The following is a 16,157-nucleotide window of genomic DNA, read 5'->3' on the forward strand; positions in this document are numbered from 1 at the left end:
GTATTCTTGCGTTCATAATGCTATGTTCTTTTAGCATATTGTTGCTAATACACATTAGTAGGCCATAACAAAATACATATATGTACATTATTTCAAAGCCAAATGTGGACAATAAAAAACTGATACTACAAAATCAGACCTGATACTTTAATCAAACGGGAAATAAGATGTGGTTTTATCCGCATGTAAGCTCTACATTGCTTCCTATTACAGACTGTACAATAACGATTATACATAATACGTTCCTATAACTCAAGAAAAAGCCTATAAACGCTTCAATGAGAATATGTATTAACGGTTACATACACAGTGAAGATTACTTGTCTTGAACGCTATATTGTTATATAAGTATATATATAAATATAGTTATATAAATATAATATAATTTCTTTATTGTCTTTAAATGTCAATTAAATAGTTATATAAATCATGAAATAGCAGCAGTAACAAGAATCAAATGACGAAAGTGACGTCTTATAAAAATATTTAATAAAAGTAAGTCTGTTAATGTCCCACAACTGGGCTTATGCTTAAAAAGTATATATTTCTGAATGTTGCTATACTCGTATTCAGACATATACACACACACATATATATATTACTAGCTGGTGCCCGCGACTCCGTTCGTGTGCTTTTAAGCCTCAAAAGTCGGAGTATAATACAGATTTACACCTGTAATGAAATAAATAATTGCTGAGTATAATATGAAAAAAACAAAAAAAATACTACTAAAAATACTATAATATCAGCAATTACATCCAAGTATACACAAGTAAGCATTTTTTTTTTCAAAACAGAATATCGTAAATTAAAGAACCATCACTTCTATATAAAAAATAAAATAAACGTTTATATACAATAACCTTGGAATACCAATGAGCATACTAAAAAATCTGAAAATATCAATAATACTTAATTATTTATTCGACTTTATATTAACATTTTCTTAGACATTTGTATAAACACGTAATACTTATACTCGCTTTAATATCTATTACATAATACGTTTAAAATCGACATAACATAACTTTTACTTCATAGAATTATGACTATTATAATAACGGATATAAGAACTAAAATGATCTGTAATATATATGTGATTAGTAACAGATTTAACCCTGTAAGACAGCTTGACATATAGTAATTTAAGTCATCCGCTAAAGACATGTTTTTTTTATATATCTACAAAAGGACTAAAACATACGAGCCAACTTTATTATCTTAGTGTGTGTGACAGCTACGCTTGATACTCGCCACTACTTATAGTGTGCGTGTGCTTAGTGGCTAACTGTTGGCCACTTTTTTATTTTTATTTATTTCGACGTTCTCTGGTTTGTTAGTGTATCTAGATACATATATAAATAATAAAAGATTCTATCTTTCAAATCTCCAAAGACGTGTCCACTATCCGTGCCTTTATTGTGTTTCTATTATTTGATCGATTCGATATTATTTGATTTTGACATACACATCGAACTACCAAATAGTTCGATGTGTTTATACACACTTAACATCCCTTTCGTATCATTTGTTTTTTTTTTGTTATAATTACATCATTTAAGATAAATAAATAAATTTGCATTGTTGTTTGTAATGAAATTAACTAAAACTAATTATGAATAGTATATATTTTTAACAATGAACGAAATTAAAACGGCGTTAAGGTTGCACTCTAAGGTAAATCAGGTATGACTAAATTACCTTAAGGACAAATGAATTAACAAGGTCACATAATATTTATATTACTACTTATGAAAAAAAAAAGTAAATATCAATATAATATAAATTAAATATGTTAAAATCTCAAAATATTTTGAAGAAAATCCATATAATAAAATCGTCACACATAACAAGTCATTATATTGGTAGAGCGGCTTAAAAACACATATTAACATTTTTAAATGAAACATAAATATCAATATAATAATAATTGTCCACTTAAATACATACAATTATAGAGATTTCATGTTATACACAATAATCGTCACGAATTGTAAGTCTTCGGTTGAAGTCGAAGTTTTTCAATATTCACGAATCCTCTCGGTATGTTTTGTCACGCATATTCAATACATAGTAATTCAACTCGAAAAGGGTCAAACGGCGCAACTAGAATTAGTCGCAGTTGACTTGTTACGCTTTTATACTTGTGTTGTAATTATATAGTCTGTTTATGAGTTAACGTGCGCTTGAATACATAAAGTTAGGATCTTTACAACGTTGCTTCATTGCATGTAATAATATTAAGACTAGAGTATTTTATTTTTAGCAAATGAATCATAAAATAAAATACCAATAAATTCTACTAATTTACGTAATTAATATACAAATCTTTAAAATATACCATTTTTTATATTTTAGAATATATAGTACTGCTTGTAGGTAGTGTATATATATATAAAATTATATATATATATATATATATATATATATATATATATATACATATATAAAAATATATAAAATATATGTAATATATAAATTAACTGAACAAAATTATAAAACAAATTAACTGTGAGATTCAAAATAACTGAGGTTTTAAAAACGAAAAACTAATATTTGTATGGGAATTACATGTATATTGAAGTTAGAAACGTGGAAATTCCCTTGTAATTAATTGCACGTATTTATTTTAAGAATAACATACAACATGTATTAAGATTGTATTGTATGTATTGTTCGGTGTCAAAAGAACTCTTTTTGTTAAAATTCGACCATTTTTATTATGAAGTAATACATTCGAGATATTTAAATAAAAACACAATATATGTACTAAGTCTATGATTTTCACAGATAAATAAATCTTTGATCAATTTAAATTTATCGTTATTTGTATAACATCATAGTCACATAATTCGTTCTTAAACGTTTTAATATGTAAAATAAATACGAGTGTAAAGGATGTTTTTCCGTTTCTCTCAACAATTGAAAACACGATAATAAATCTCGTCCTCTACATAAAAATCAAATTAAAAGTACATTCCGCTAAGGTCGTACAGGACGATAGTGAACGATTTATATTTCATTCATTATATTAAATCTTCTCAACGCTCCCAAGCTGATTTTATTACACGCATCACTCTCGGTAAAAAGGATGCGAGTTGAATTAATAAGTATGTCTCTGTTCTAAAATCTTATACTTTTATTTCTCGATTACATTTTTAAGTTAGGTATTATGTTAAATTCTAAGATAACAAAATGTTTACTGTTAGACATAAGGCTTTATTTAAATATCTATAGATTTTTTTATGAGGATAATAAGTTACAATATTGTATTTAAATTTTAAATTAAAACCGATTCTTCTAAACATATCTTCAAATACAAAATATAAAGTATAGTGCTGTTGATTAGTGATAAATCTTGATATATATATATATTTTTAAGGTTTCTTTTTTTAAATATTATTTCGTGTATTGATATTTGTTTTACTTTACGATGTTTTTATCTATTAAAATATTATGCTTAAGAATCTATTATTATTCTGACTTCAAAATTTAGCTGAAACAAAACCAATTTTTAATTCTGACAAAAAAATTGCAATTAATTATTTTTAAATACTTCATTTTAGTATGATATATAGAGAACGTAGAAGCACGTAAAACTATTGTGACATCTGCCCTTTTCAATATCACACGAAGATTTTAACAGAAAACAAATCGAGATAAAAATTAGGTCAATACTGAGAGACAAACACATCAGCTTAGTTAATTACCGGTCAGTAAACGGTATTATTGCGATTGGCTCGAGTTTCGCGGACAAGGTTGCATTAAGCGGTCATTGAACTCGACCAGCTGACCGTCAAGATTTTATAACTAGATAATCAATCGACCGGATTTTATTACAATGTCTGTAATAGCACTTAGACACTTACCACTGTTCTCTTTATTTTCATAGAACTGCGGTTTGTATTTTATTTTATGTTTATTGTAAATTCATTGTATGTTTGTATAGACAGAAAAAAATTAGACGGTTTTATAAATAACCATTAGGTTTAAGCCATTTCGAAGGCTCATGTCTCAAGAAAAAACAAAACCGTTTATGAATACTTTAATATATTATATTATGCGGTTTTATAAATAACCATTAGGTTTAAGCCATTTCGAAGGCTCATGTCTCAAGAAAAAACAAAACCGTTTATGAATACTTTAATATATTATATTATGCTTCACTCAAAGGTAACAAAACTATACATTGTAATATTTTTTATAATATTAAATGAAGTGATACATATGCAAGTCACGGTTAAATAGAATTTTAATCAAGTGACTCGCAAGACGTTTTCAAAATACAATTCAAAATAAGGCTATTCTCATATATATGAAAGTTAAGTTACGTAATGCATTATAATGAATAAAGTTTGCAAAATTATAAATTATTTAGCGTAATTATCTCTTAAAATGCATAATTAAACTAAACGTGGAGTTAAACGCATAATTTAATTATTCTTTTGTTATATGAGTTGGTTTTCTTTATAACTTTAGTAGGCGAACGGCAAATGAGCCACCTGATGTTAAGTGGTCACCGCTGTCCATAGACACTGGCGCCGCATAAAATAATAACTTTTTCTTACATCGCTAATGCGCCATCAACTATGGGAACTAAGATGTTAGGTCTTATGTCTGTAGTTACACTGCCTCACTCACCCTTCACCGGAACACAACAATACTAAATGGATGGTACCTACCCAGACGGACTTTTAATTTATTTTCGTAATAAAATAAATTCTGATCAACTGGTTCATTTTCACTAATATAATATCTTTTTTAAATATAATAAACATCTAAATTAATGTTTTTTCAACTTTTTAACTTAGAATCGAATAATGTCTATAAAAACAATGTTTCGATCGCATTTTTTCCACGTAATCATAGGACGAGCATCTTTTTTCCCTGGAACTGAAAAACTACAGGCGAATGATACTTTCACGTCAAGGCTTGTGCCTCAACAAAAATTAAGTTTTTTTAAAAGAATATGCAGTTTTCTTGTTATAACCATATATACCAGATAGAATTGAATGTTAAATTGATCCAGTTTTATTAGTACCTCTCCATTATGGCATACGTATTCTAATATTTGACTAGCTTTTGATGACATAAATTCAATTCACCAAAATGAACCCAACATTTATGGATTTAAATTTGAAATAAACAGTTGGATACCCGAGTAGTTTAGTAACAGTAGTTTATGTTGCCATAAACCTTTGAGAAAAACCTTGTTTACACACATGGCACGCTATAATCCAGAGGTTGTATGAAAAAGACGCATCTATTGTTCAGCATGCATCGGCTTCCATTGTTTTCACTGCACTGATGACGACGGACACCGTTATGCTGAGCTGACTCGCATAATAAGTGCCGTAAGCGAAGAAAGCTGTTGACACCCGATTAATCACGCCTTATTATATTTTAGTCCAGGTGAATTTCATTGAAAAAGTATGCCAAACATAATTCTCAGTAGCGCAGTACTGTTACACAACTATAGTGTTGGACGTTTAGTGATAATTAATTGTGTTTATGAATTATTTATATATAATAAAAAAACTATAACTTGAATTTGTATATATCTCAAACTATAAATTTCCTGTGTATGACATAATAGGCTATTTGACTGGCTCTTAAAATCCATTTTATATTATTTAGTAGAGGTTAAGGAACTCAGTAAAAGTTGTGTTTTTTAATTCTAGTACATATTTGCTGAAAAATATCAAATTAAAAATTCTATTCTCAATATTTAAATAGCGCGCGAAAACGGTACTTTGACAATAGTGTGCTGCAATGGTGTCGGTGACGTCACTTGCCTGTATTGTAATCTGTGGCACATATAATCCACATATAGCAGGCAAACGAGGTTAACAAGCAAATGACGCCGTCACAAACCCGACCAATCAGGAGCGTTTTGTGTCACGTTACAAACGTTTAAAAAAATGGATTTTTTTTTTATTGATTTTTGAATAAATTAATTATTATTTTCAACTTTCGTTAATAAATAACCATTTTTAAACTCATAATATATATTGATTACAATAATAGACACTTTGTTTTTCGTACTGTCAAATAGCCTATTATTGCTTATTATAAATATAAAGCATGAAACTCGTCCACGCGGTATATTTTACTTTGTATTCAATAAAAATATTTAATAGATTTATACTAATTAATAGGGATTTTTTTAAAGATGGCATGTTAAAGTTGTTTATAAGAAAACTATATTGAAAGTAGTCTTTGATTCGTCTGATATTATTTTTACAGCCATTATGTCTTCAAAATAATAATTAAATATTCTATACTTTTTATTTCTACTATTAAAAAATATACAAAATATGAATTAATAATTACCCATATTTTTGTAGTATTCATATATAATACACTTATACTATAGCTAGTAGTATTTTCAAATGCGTTTATAGTTTCTGAGAGATAACAAAACTTTTTTTTAATCTATACTAACCATCAAATTAATAATAATAGAATAACGACAATATTAATGTTATTATATTATTTTTAATTTATTTTTTAAAAATGTTAATACATAAAATTTATCTAATAAAAAAAATTTAAATATGGATTTTTATAAATTATCATGTTATCAATATTTATTAATTTGCTTTTTAATTTATGGTTATTATCTTTTTTTTTATTTTTAAATTTTTAAAGCCTTGTCTTTGGTACGAAATCACAATCAATCATAGAATTAGTTTAAGAAAACGCTTTAAAGTAGAGTAATATTCTTTGGTCTATAATAAGATTTGGTCAATTCTGTGAAAATGAAATTGCAACTACTAATTATAAATTATGCATTGAAAAGATGTAATAACTACACACTCTATCCCAGAGAAAGATAGTACAGATATTATTTTCATTTTATTTTTTTCAGATGTTTTTGGGGGTCACTGTTCGAAACAGGACGACGATGTTGACGCGTGCTTGTTAAAAAGTTTTAATAACCTCATCGAACATCTCAAGAGTGGAGCGCCCGAACTGGACATCGAACAGGTAGATTTTATTTTATTTAAAACTGCCTGCCTTTACCCATCTAATTTACCGGGCGACATCGGATGGGTAAATTATAAATGTATTAATTTACTGTTTTTAGTAGAGTAGCACTTTAGTATCAGCGTAGTTTTGGGTGTAGATTAATATATAAAGATCTTTTTTATTTTAAAAATATATAAACTTATATTGCACAACAAAATCAACGCATCGAATTCTTATATTTAAGTTTAATGCAGGAAGATGTAAATATTTATCGAACGCAATTTTTATCATCAAGAATATCCGCGTTTAAAATTAGAATTTAAGCGACCGGCAAATATCGAAATGTCTTATAATCGTCCAACACAGGTCCTTGACTTTCTGGTTTTCTTAGCGTCATTTTATTTTTTTAATACAAATTGAATGACGTGTGTACTTTTCTTTGGACCACCTTTGATACTTTAGTTCACAATCCTTAATATTGCTTAGTAATGAGTCAATATTTCATATCTGTCATACAAAATAAATTTATCTTGGTAGATGTTTGTATATAGTGCTTGCCCGGGTTTGAACCCACAACCTTTCTTTAACATTTACATATAATTCATTTCGTACTCGGCGGTGAAAAATTCAACGTGAGTTAACCTCGAGTGTCGAATACAATTCTGCTAGTGGTATATTGTGTATCCACCAAACCGCATTGGAGTGTAATGGAATAAGCTTTAAACCTTCACGTCCAGCAGAGCGATTCTGTAAGAATTCACTTCGTACCTCATTCGTGAAATATTAACAATCGACTTACAGTGATACGCCATTTTGATACGTGTGTCCTTTTAATTTTACAATTATTACAGTCAATGTCGTATATTAGAATCGGACATTACTCGGTGTTCTACGGTGAGTTTCGAGTTTCTTACCGAATAGCCCTACATATGAGTCTTTGCATGACACCTACAAGCTGTCACTTTAACGTATATAAGTCTCAACATATCTCTAGTTTCTAGGCTTCTACATTAATCATACCTTAAATTATTGTTGACATTCATCCCTCCCGTTACTTGTTCCTTCCATTTCCATCAAGGTTTTCTGTCACTCTATTTTCAAACATACATAAAAATAAAACTTAAAGGGCAAAGTTTATATATACATTGTACTTTTATATATAGATTATATTGTACATACAATACTTTTTTTTACAGTCGGATTCAATAGTAATCGACGAATTGTCGATCGCTCTCGGCGGCGGCCCCGATGGCTACAAAGCAACGTTCAAAGACATCAACGCGAGCGGTGTTGATGACGTCACAATAACAAATGTCAGGTAAAGTAAAAGACTAATTGTTTCATAAAAACAATGAATGTTTATGAAACTTAAAGTATTACACTAATTTTCTTTTTATTTCGAAACACCAACAGCATTATGATGTACCTATAACATATATTACGTACAATTATGTTAAGCTAAGGTTTTATACACTTTTATTATTTTTTTATTGTTACGAAACCAGCTGCACGTAATGACAATTTGATATTCTTTGACGAAATTCAGATAGAAACATAATACCATTTGCAAATCATTTGAAATATACAGATAACTAACACACTGGTATACAAATTAATAAAAATACAGAAAAAAAAGTCAGTTGAATTGTAGGAATACGTATTAAATATTCACTTCGCGTCGTAACTACGTGACAAAGCACACGCTGACGGTACGATGCGTTGACCGATGCATCATATTGTTACAAAGAAATTCTTGACCGTTTGCTGCCGAAGCCAAGAATAACCACAAACAACAACCTCTCATTGTCAGAACCTTGACCTTCGAATCCTTTGCTTTACCCAGTATGGTTATATTAATCATAACCAGGAAAGACTGAGTATGTTGTGATTAACTTAGATGATATTTTAAAGATTAATAAATCTTTTAAATTTTTATTGAGTTGTTTAAAAATAGAATCGAAATAAAATGTTTATTTCGATTCTATTTTAAAATATACGTCAAATAAAGATTCCGTCTATTTATATCTAATTTGTGTTTATATAACATCTCGCGTCTAAAATAAAAAAGTAAAAATTCGTCCTTCAACTAAAAAACATTTAAGTGAACGTAATTTTTGTTCACAAAAATTTTAATAATCATTTGTATAGCAATATACCTAATCGTAAGTTAATAATATGAACTTGAAACTTGATCATATTTCGAAAAGGTTAAATATTTTTTTTACATACATTTGTAATATTTTCGTATATATTTGTGTAATCGTTTACATTGAATACATTGCATAAATGCATATAAAACTATTTACCTTATTTTAAACTGAGACTTATAACTAAAAAGACCTTTATTTATGATCTGTTCTTTGACATTTTATACAGGTTTTTAAATCTTACCAATTAATAAAATACAGCATTAATTTAACATCAAATGCAACGAAATTAGAAGGAAAATAGTGTAAAAATAAACGATTAAAATTAATGCTTCTGTTTATGTCGTGATAAATTGGTAACTTTGGCGGAGCTGTAGTAGAAGTTGAACTAAACCAAGAGATAATTGTTATTCTTATCTGTTTCCCACTGTAGGTCGGATCTAGACACGTACCAGTTCCAGCTGACGCTGTCCATACCCCACATCAGCACAACAGCACGATACCGCTCCTCGGGCATTCTGCTACTCGTACGAGCCTCTGGCGGCGGGGACTACTGGGGAGAATATGGTACTGAAACAATTGCTTTTGTGAAGGCTTCATAAAAATATTTAAAAAATTAATTAATCAAAACTCTATCAAGTTTTCTTATATTTAATATATACCCATATGGTAGGAATCTTAACGTATTTATATGTACAGTCAGAGTAAGAAAACCTTCGTCAGTTTTCAAATTCATTCCTTTATCAAGTCGTAAACTCTTAGTACATTTTGAAACTAATGCATTAAACAGAAAACTGTACATAAAATTAAACTAACATAGTATGATAGCTAGATTCAAAATAGTGTACATTGCGACGCAATATGTCATACTCAATCGGTGAAGCAGATTATCGCGCATACGTGTGCTCACACGAAAATAGACCTTAAGGTGACGAACCTTTTCTTACCTCGACTGTACTTATATAGCGTACAATAAAGAAAATACTTTTTGCGTATTTGTTAGTTACATGGATGATGATTAATATATATATTTATTTCTTTTATAATAATATAACAATAATAAATAAATAAATATTGGACAACATCACATACATTACTCTGATCCCAATGTAAGTAGCTAAAGCACTTGTGTTATGGAAAATCAGAAGTAACGACGGTACCACAAACACCCAGACCCAAGACAACATAGAAAATTTATGAACTTTTTCTACATCGACTCGAATTACTCGAATCGAAATATTATTAAGTATTATCAAATGAAAATGACGAGAGAAATATATATAAACATTTTATTGATTTCAGAGAACGTTAAAGCAAAAGTATACTTCCGCGGCGAGCCGTATGAGCGTAAGGGCAAGACTTACCTGAAGCTGAAACAGCTGAAACTGGACTTCTCCGTCAAGGACATCAAAATGGGTGTAGAGAACTTAGAAAATAGCAACTCTGTGCTACGTATGTACAAATAGTGCTTACAATCAAACGTAGCTTTGAATAACATGTGTACAGTTTATTAAATAAAAAAAATATAACACGCGAAGGTAAAATATATTGCAATGCGTTTCTAAATGCAAGCGTATTTGTGATATTAGATGTACGTCACACAATCAGCACGCGAGAAGAATCAAAACCAAATGTATAGTGAAATTTAAATAATTGATGTGATATGATTTCATAGTTGACTCCTTTAAAACACAACGATATTTTTATCTTACACATTATGCGTTCAAATAAACACTGTCAACGTAATATGTATGATTATATGCTTATGCACGTACATATTGCTTATAAAGAGTACTAGAAATCTGAAAATTATGATAACGGCAAACAACAGATAACATAATAACAGTTATATATTAGTAAGCCAACTAAGTTATGGTCCGAAAAAAACAATAAGAATCATTTTAAAACTTATTTGATTTTTATTATTTTTCGAACATAAAATAAACATTTTCTTATATTTTATTTTTATTTATGTTAAGACAATTGTCTATGAATAAAGCTGTCTACACCAAGCGAAACGTACCTTCTCTCTTCGCCTTTTATTGATAACGAAAGTTATTTTAGTATGTAAAAGTTTATTATTTTATTGAATGGATTTAATGTCTTCTGGTTATTTTTATAATGTATGTATAAATTGTCGTTACAGAAGCAGCACTAAACCTGTTCATAAATACAAACGCTCATGAATTGCTGAAGGAAATGAAGCCCCAACTGAAGAGAGACCTCGCTGAGAAAATGTCGGGTTTCCTAAACAGAATCCTCGAAAAAATACCCTACGACGACTGGATTGTAGACTAAATAAAATCTTCAAGATATCCTCTATTCGAATTTTCTTAATATAAAGCAATTTTTGGGTTAAAATTGTACAAACTTCACAAATATTAGATTACAGTTTACGTTCATGTAATTGAATTTACGATTAATGATTTTAGTTATTTTTTAAACTGATACAAAAGATTAAAGTAAATTTTGTGGTATTAGGTATTAAATCTTTATTTAAGTGAAAGCAACTTACAATTATTGGCGGTGTGTGCGTCATTTCCAGGGTCAAAAAATTAATATAATTAATTCTTATTTTACCTTTGTAATTTGTAATTGGTTTCTTTTTTTTTAAAACGGAGCATAACTTATTAAAATATTTAAGTTATTTATTTGTGACAAATTTGATTAGGCTTGAAAAATTCATCCTTTAAATCCCAGTCTACTATTAATTGTATATTAATTTTAAGAAAAATAAAAGACTTTATAAAATCATCATATCTTTTTCTACACTAACGATCCAAAAAACGACGTCCTTGGTTCTAATTGGCACTTATTATCACCGTGGTAATATCAGTAAAAACCCAACGTTCCAAAAATTCCAACATTATATTTTTACTGATGAGACCCTAGACCCTATATGTATTAGGATGAACCAAACGCAAGCGCGATTCAGAATCCAGTTCCTGAATTTTGTTATATTTTACATATTAGTATATATAACACACATTTTTTACGGCTCAACACTTGCATTGCATTTGCATCAACTTTAGTACTTTTTTACAACGACTGTCAATACAATAAAACTCAAAGTCTAAACTGGTTGGTCTAAAATAACTTCTCTTTGAAGAATTTCATATAGACCGTAAATGAGCACTAAAATTTAGTATATAAAATTTAGTATGTAATAGTTTGTATAGAAAAAAAATCGTCGGTAAATAAGTTTACAAAATCAAAAATCAAGTCATAATATAACTATTTACATCACATCCATGATCTGTATAGTGTTATAAAGTTTTCATACTTTTCGTAATTTTTTTAGTACGTATGAGTCGTTTATTTATAATTATTTTGTGGTCATGGAATATATTGGATTTCTACTAAACGTTTTGCAAAATCGTTACAGATGTATCTATAAAACCGCAATCTGCGTTTAAAATGAAACTACGTCATAAGATGGAAGGAATTTTCCTTCGATTACTATCAAAGTACATATTGCGATGTTTAAAAAAGTACTTTAAGTAAAACTAAACAAGACTACACAGATAATAATTATATCATATTTTTCTGTCGTGACCCATTAAGTGGCTAAAGTCTTGAAGAGGGATGAGTCGTCAAATAAGAATAATGACAAACACCTGCTTATTAGTTCCCATTTCTGTGTTCAATGTACAAGTAGGTAATGTTGTATGCTATGTTCTTTTATCTTCAGACAAAGTGGATCTTAATAATGGACATTGATGATATTGGTTCTTAATCAACAGTAACAAGTTCATATCCAGGCTAGCACCATTCGTTTTCGAATTTTATTGATTACTGCTGTTGAAACGTTGATTACGATTAGGTAACAAAATAGTCTCATTAAGAATCTAACAAAATAGACAAATTGTTTTTTAAATATTTCAACTTGGTATAAACTTTTATAAAACATCTGCTTAATTCTTATATGAGCTCCATGATACCACCGTACCTACTCTAATTCAAGGTTCAAGTTGTAGGTATTGCAATAGCTTTATTGTATGCTAATCACATATACCTCCAGCCTACAAAAAGCTGATCTAGTGGCATTAGAGTCCTCCTAATACGATATAATCCGAAATGAAGATATTCGCCAGAGAAGTCTAAAGTCAACGACATCGCGCGTAGAATTAGCTGGCAGAAGTGGAAGTGTGCTGGTCAATTGGTCATTTCTCCAGGCTCCTTGATATCCGATGAAACCGACAAGTGATAGAGTGGAGACCACGCATAGGTAAACGTAATATAGGACGCCCTGTGGCGAGATGGACGGACGATTAAAAAAACAAATAGCTGATAAAAAAACCTCATATCCAAAGCGCTTCTCACATGCGTCTGGTGATTCTAAGAGCTGAGAAAAAATTGGCTCAACTCAAATATAACGCCCTATAATTGCTATAACTCCCGCCTATAAAACCACCCGAAGCATTGGCGTCGAGTCTCGTTATTGCTACACTTTCTATACAGTACAAAAATAGTCTCTATACTAATTAACCTTCGTATAGATTAATATATCGCTCCCTCACGTATCTTACATATAAGGGAACGATAGACATTAAAATAGTTCTAACTTGTGAAATACAATACATTAATCATAAACAAAGTAACTCTATTTTAAATGTTTTAATTCCACTGTATTATAGTCACATTTAATATTCTATTTAGTATATCATTAATAGTCTATTCCAATCGAAGAAGGAATAAAAATAAACAAACCTTTGATTTACACATACCACGCGAATAGTTCAGCTATATTGTGCACTATTAACATTTACATTCCCCTAAACTACTTATATTCTACTTCCGATAACAGTTTCGTCCGCGTTCAAAACGCCATTTTTTCACAAATCCATAGTAAATATCATAGATTATTCCAGCACTCGACCCATTACATATATCGCCTCAATTAGACGTAAAATTTGATTCATTTGGCTTTTCTCCTAAGTGGTTGGAATACACTATATGTACGTATTTATAATTGTAAAGGCGTCCAGCATAGACTTAACTATCACATAACCCTCTAATGTACTGTCAACAAAATAAACTAAGATTCAAATTATATTAAGCTATGTAAATACTAAATATATTTTTAATATTAGCATCAATGATTATGATGACTATATGATCTAATCATATTAAGAGGATCACATAGAAAATTACTTATTATTATATTATTTCTACTGTATGTTAAGAAGATGTCAAATTAAAAAGCAGTAAAATTGTCTATGATAAAATCTCATTGTCTTTGACTAATATGTATGTGGGGCATAGATATCCTAAATAATTAAATAAGACTAATAACTTTAAGGTGATAATAAGCACTGTGTGTTGATGAGTTCTGGTTTGAACAGTGAAGGAGCCAGTATTATTTATACAATGAATACAATAAATTTTACCTGGACCCCAAGGAAAACTGTTGAAGCCAAATATTACTATTTGAATGGCGATGACACCATAGTTAAAAAAACCTTATTATGACTGGAATTTCATTGTGCTAGAAACAGTATATCTTAGGAATATCGAAAAGGATATAGGGGGGATTTTATTGCATAGGAGTCTCAACATAGTTAGCCCGGCCCTGGATATTATATATTAGATACTATGATTGTAATTGAGGTTTCCACTATCAGTGTATCAGTGGAGAAGGTTTACTGGGTGTAATGGGCGTCTAGATTCCTAATAAATAAACAAAACAATACACTTTATTGTGTTAGAATATTATCAAGATTATACATACTGAACATATTAACAATGATAAATATACAATTACTTACAAATTAATCTTTAATCGATTAATTTTAACTTAAGGTATATATAATTATAGTAAAAAAACAAATCATCAATATACATTTCATAGAGTTTTTCTTCGCGTGGAACATTATATCAAAATATAATAGTATACGCGAATGGATAGAGTAAGGAATGAGTACATAAGAGGAAGTTTGAAAGTGGCACCGGTAACCGAGAAGCTATCCGGAAACCGGCTGTCTTGGTATGGGCATGTTATGCGGAGGAATGAGGACCATGTTCTGAGGATGGTCTTGAGCATAGATGTGGATGCATATAGAGGAAGGGGACGACTAAAAAAACGATGGATGGATTGTGTGAAACACGATATGGTTTGAAAGAATGTTACTTGTGAGATGACGTCCGACAGAGAAGTATGGAAGAAGACATGCTGCGCCGACCCTAAGTAAAATTGGGATAAGGACAGGAGGATGATGACTAAAATAACTACTTGTAAATTTTCCACTGCTGGCTAAAGCCTCGTTACCTTTTTGAGTAGAAGGTTTCGATCTTAAACTGGTGGTGCTCCACTGCTGGTTGTAGAATACATGTGACAAATTTACATCCGGCGCATGCAGGATTCCTCATGATGCTTTCTTATACCGCGAAGTACATGAACATACATTGGTTTGATCACGAAATCATCTGTTAAGATTCATGCCTTCTAGCAACTGAGCTATCTTGGCTAAAAATATAGTAAGTAGGTTCAAATACTCCCATTTTACCTCGATAAAAATGTATTTTTCCCTTGTCATTAATAAGTTGAATGCTAATATAACATATTTAAAAATTGTTTAACGACGTTAAGATTGCGAAAAACTTATATAAACATCTATAATATATCGCTACCAACATTAACCTAATAGTAAAAGATCGTATCCGTCAAATCGGAATCTTTATGTAGGACACATTACATGGACATATAGATTATTTATAAGTACCTTTTTAAATTTCGGTTCCCAATCTGTGCCTAACTTTCGCAAATGCCAAAATGTATGCTTTTAAAATATATATATTTGTTTATTTCACACTTAACGGTGTAAGTAACTTATGTACGTCCATTCTTGCTCTCTCAAGAGCCATTTCAACTCACTATAAAGACAGTGACGCAAGACATAGTAGGGGGACTGCAGACCCTAGTGTTGACAGACATGCAGAAACATTCAACAGAAGACCATTGAACTGTAATAAAGAAGTATAAAAAAAAACAGAAGATTTGGAATAATTTACAATTATTATCTTATAATTTTTAAAAAC

The 16,157-nt window shown here is 29.7% G+C and overlaps 1 protein-coding gene across 1 annotated transcript in view; it reads left to right on the forward strand.

Annotated features, from left to right (window-relative positions):
• Positions 1-11,873, forward strand: part of Jhbp2 (Juvenile hormone binding protein 2) — a 178,563-nt gene extending 166,690 nt beyond the window's left edge. Inside the window, exons 3-7 of the mRNA XM_026628866.2 lie at positions 6,872-6,990; positions 8,169-8,290; positions 9,553-9,686; positions 10,422-10,571; positions 11,266-11,873. Of these exons, the coding sequence (XP_026484651.1) occupies positions 6,872-6,990; positions 8,169-8,290; positions 9,553-9,686; positions 10,422-10,571; positions 11,266-11,417 (677 nt within the window). The 3' untranslated portion in view covers positions 11,418-11,873. The remainder of the gene's footprint in view (positions 1-6,871; positions 6,991-8,168; positions 8,291-9,552; positions 9,687-10,421; positions 10,572-11,265) is intronic.
• Positions 11,874-16,157: the final 4,284 nt, after the last annotated feature.

The sequence above is a fragment of the Vanessa tameamea genome, chromosome 5 (assembly GCF_037043105.1).
Source record: "Vanessa tameamea isolate UH-Manoa-2023 chromosome 5, ilVanTame1 primary haplotype, whole genome shotgun sequence".
In the NCBI taxonomy this organism is placed as follows: domain Eukaryota; kingdom Metazoa; phylum Arthropoda; class Insecta; order Lepidoptera; family Nymphalidae; genus Vanessa; species Vanessa tameamea.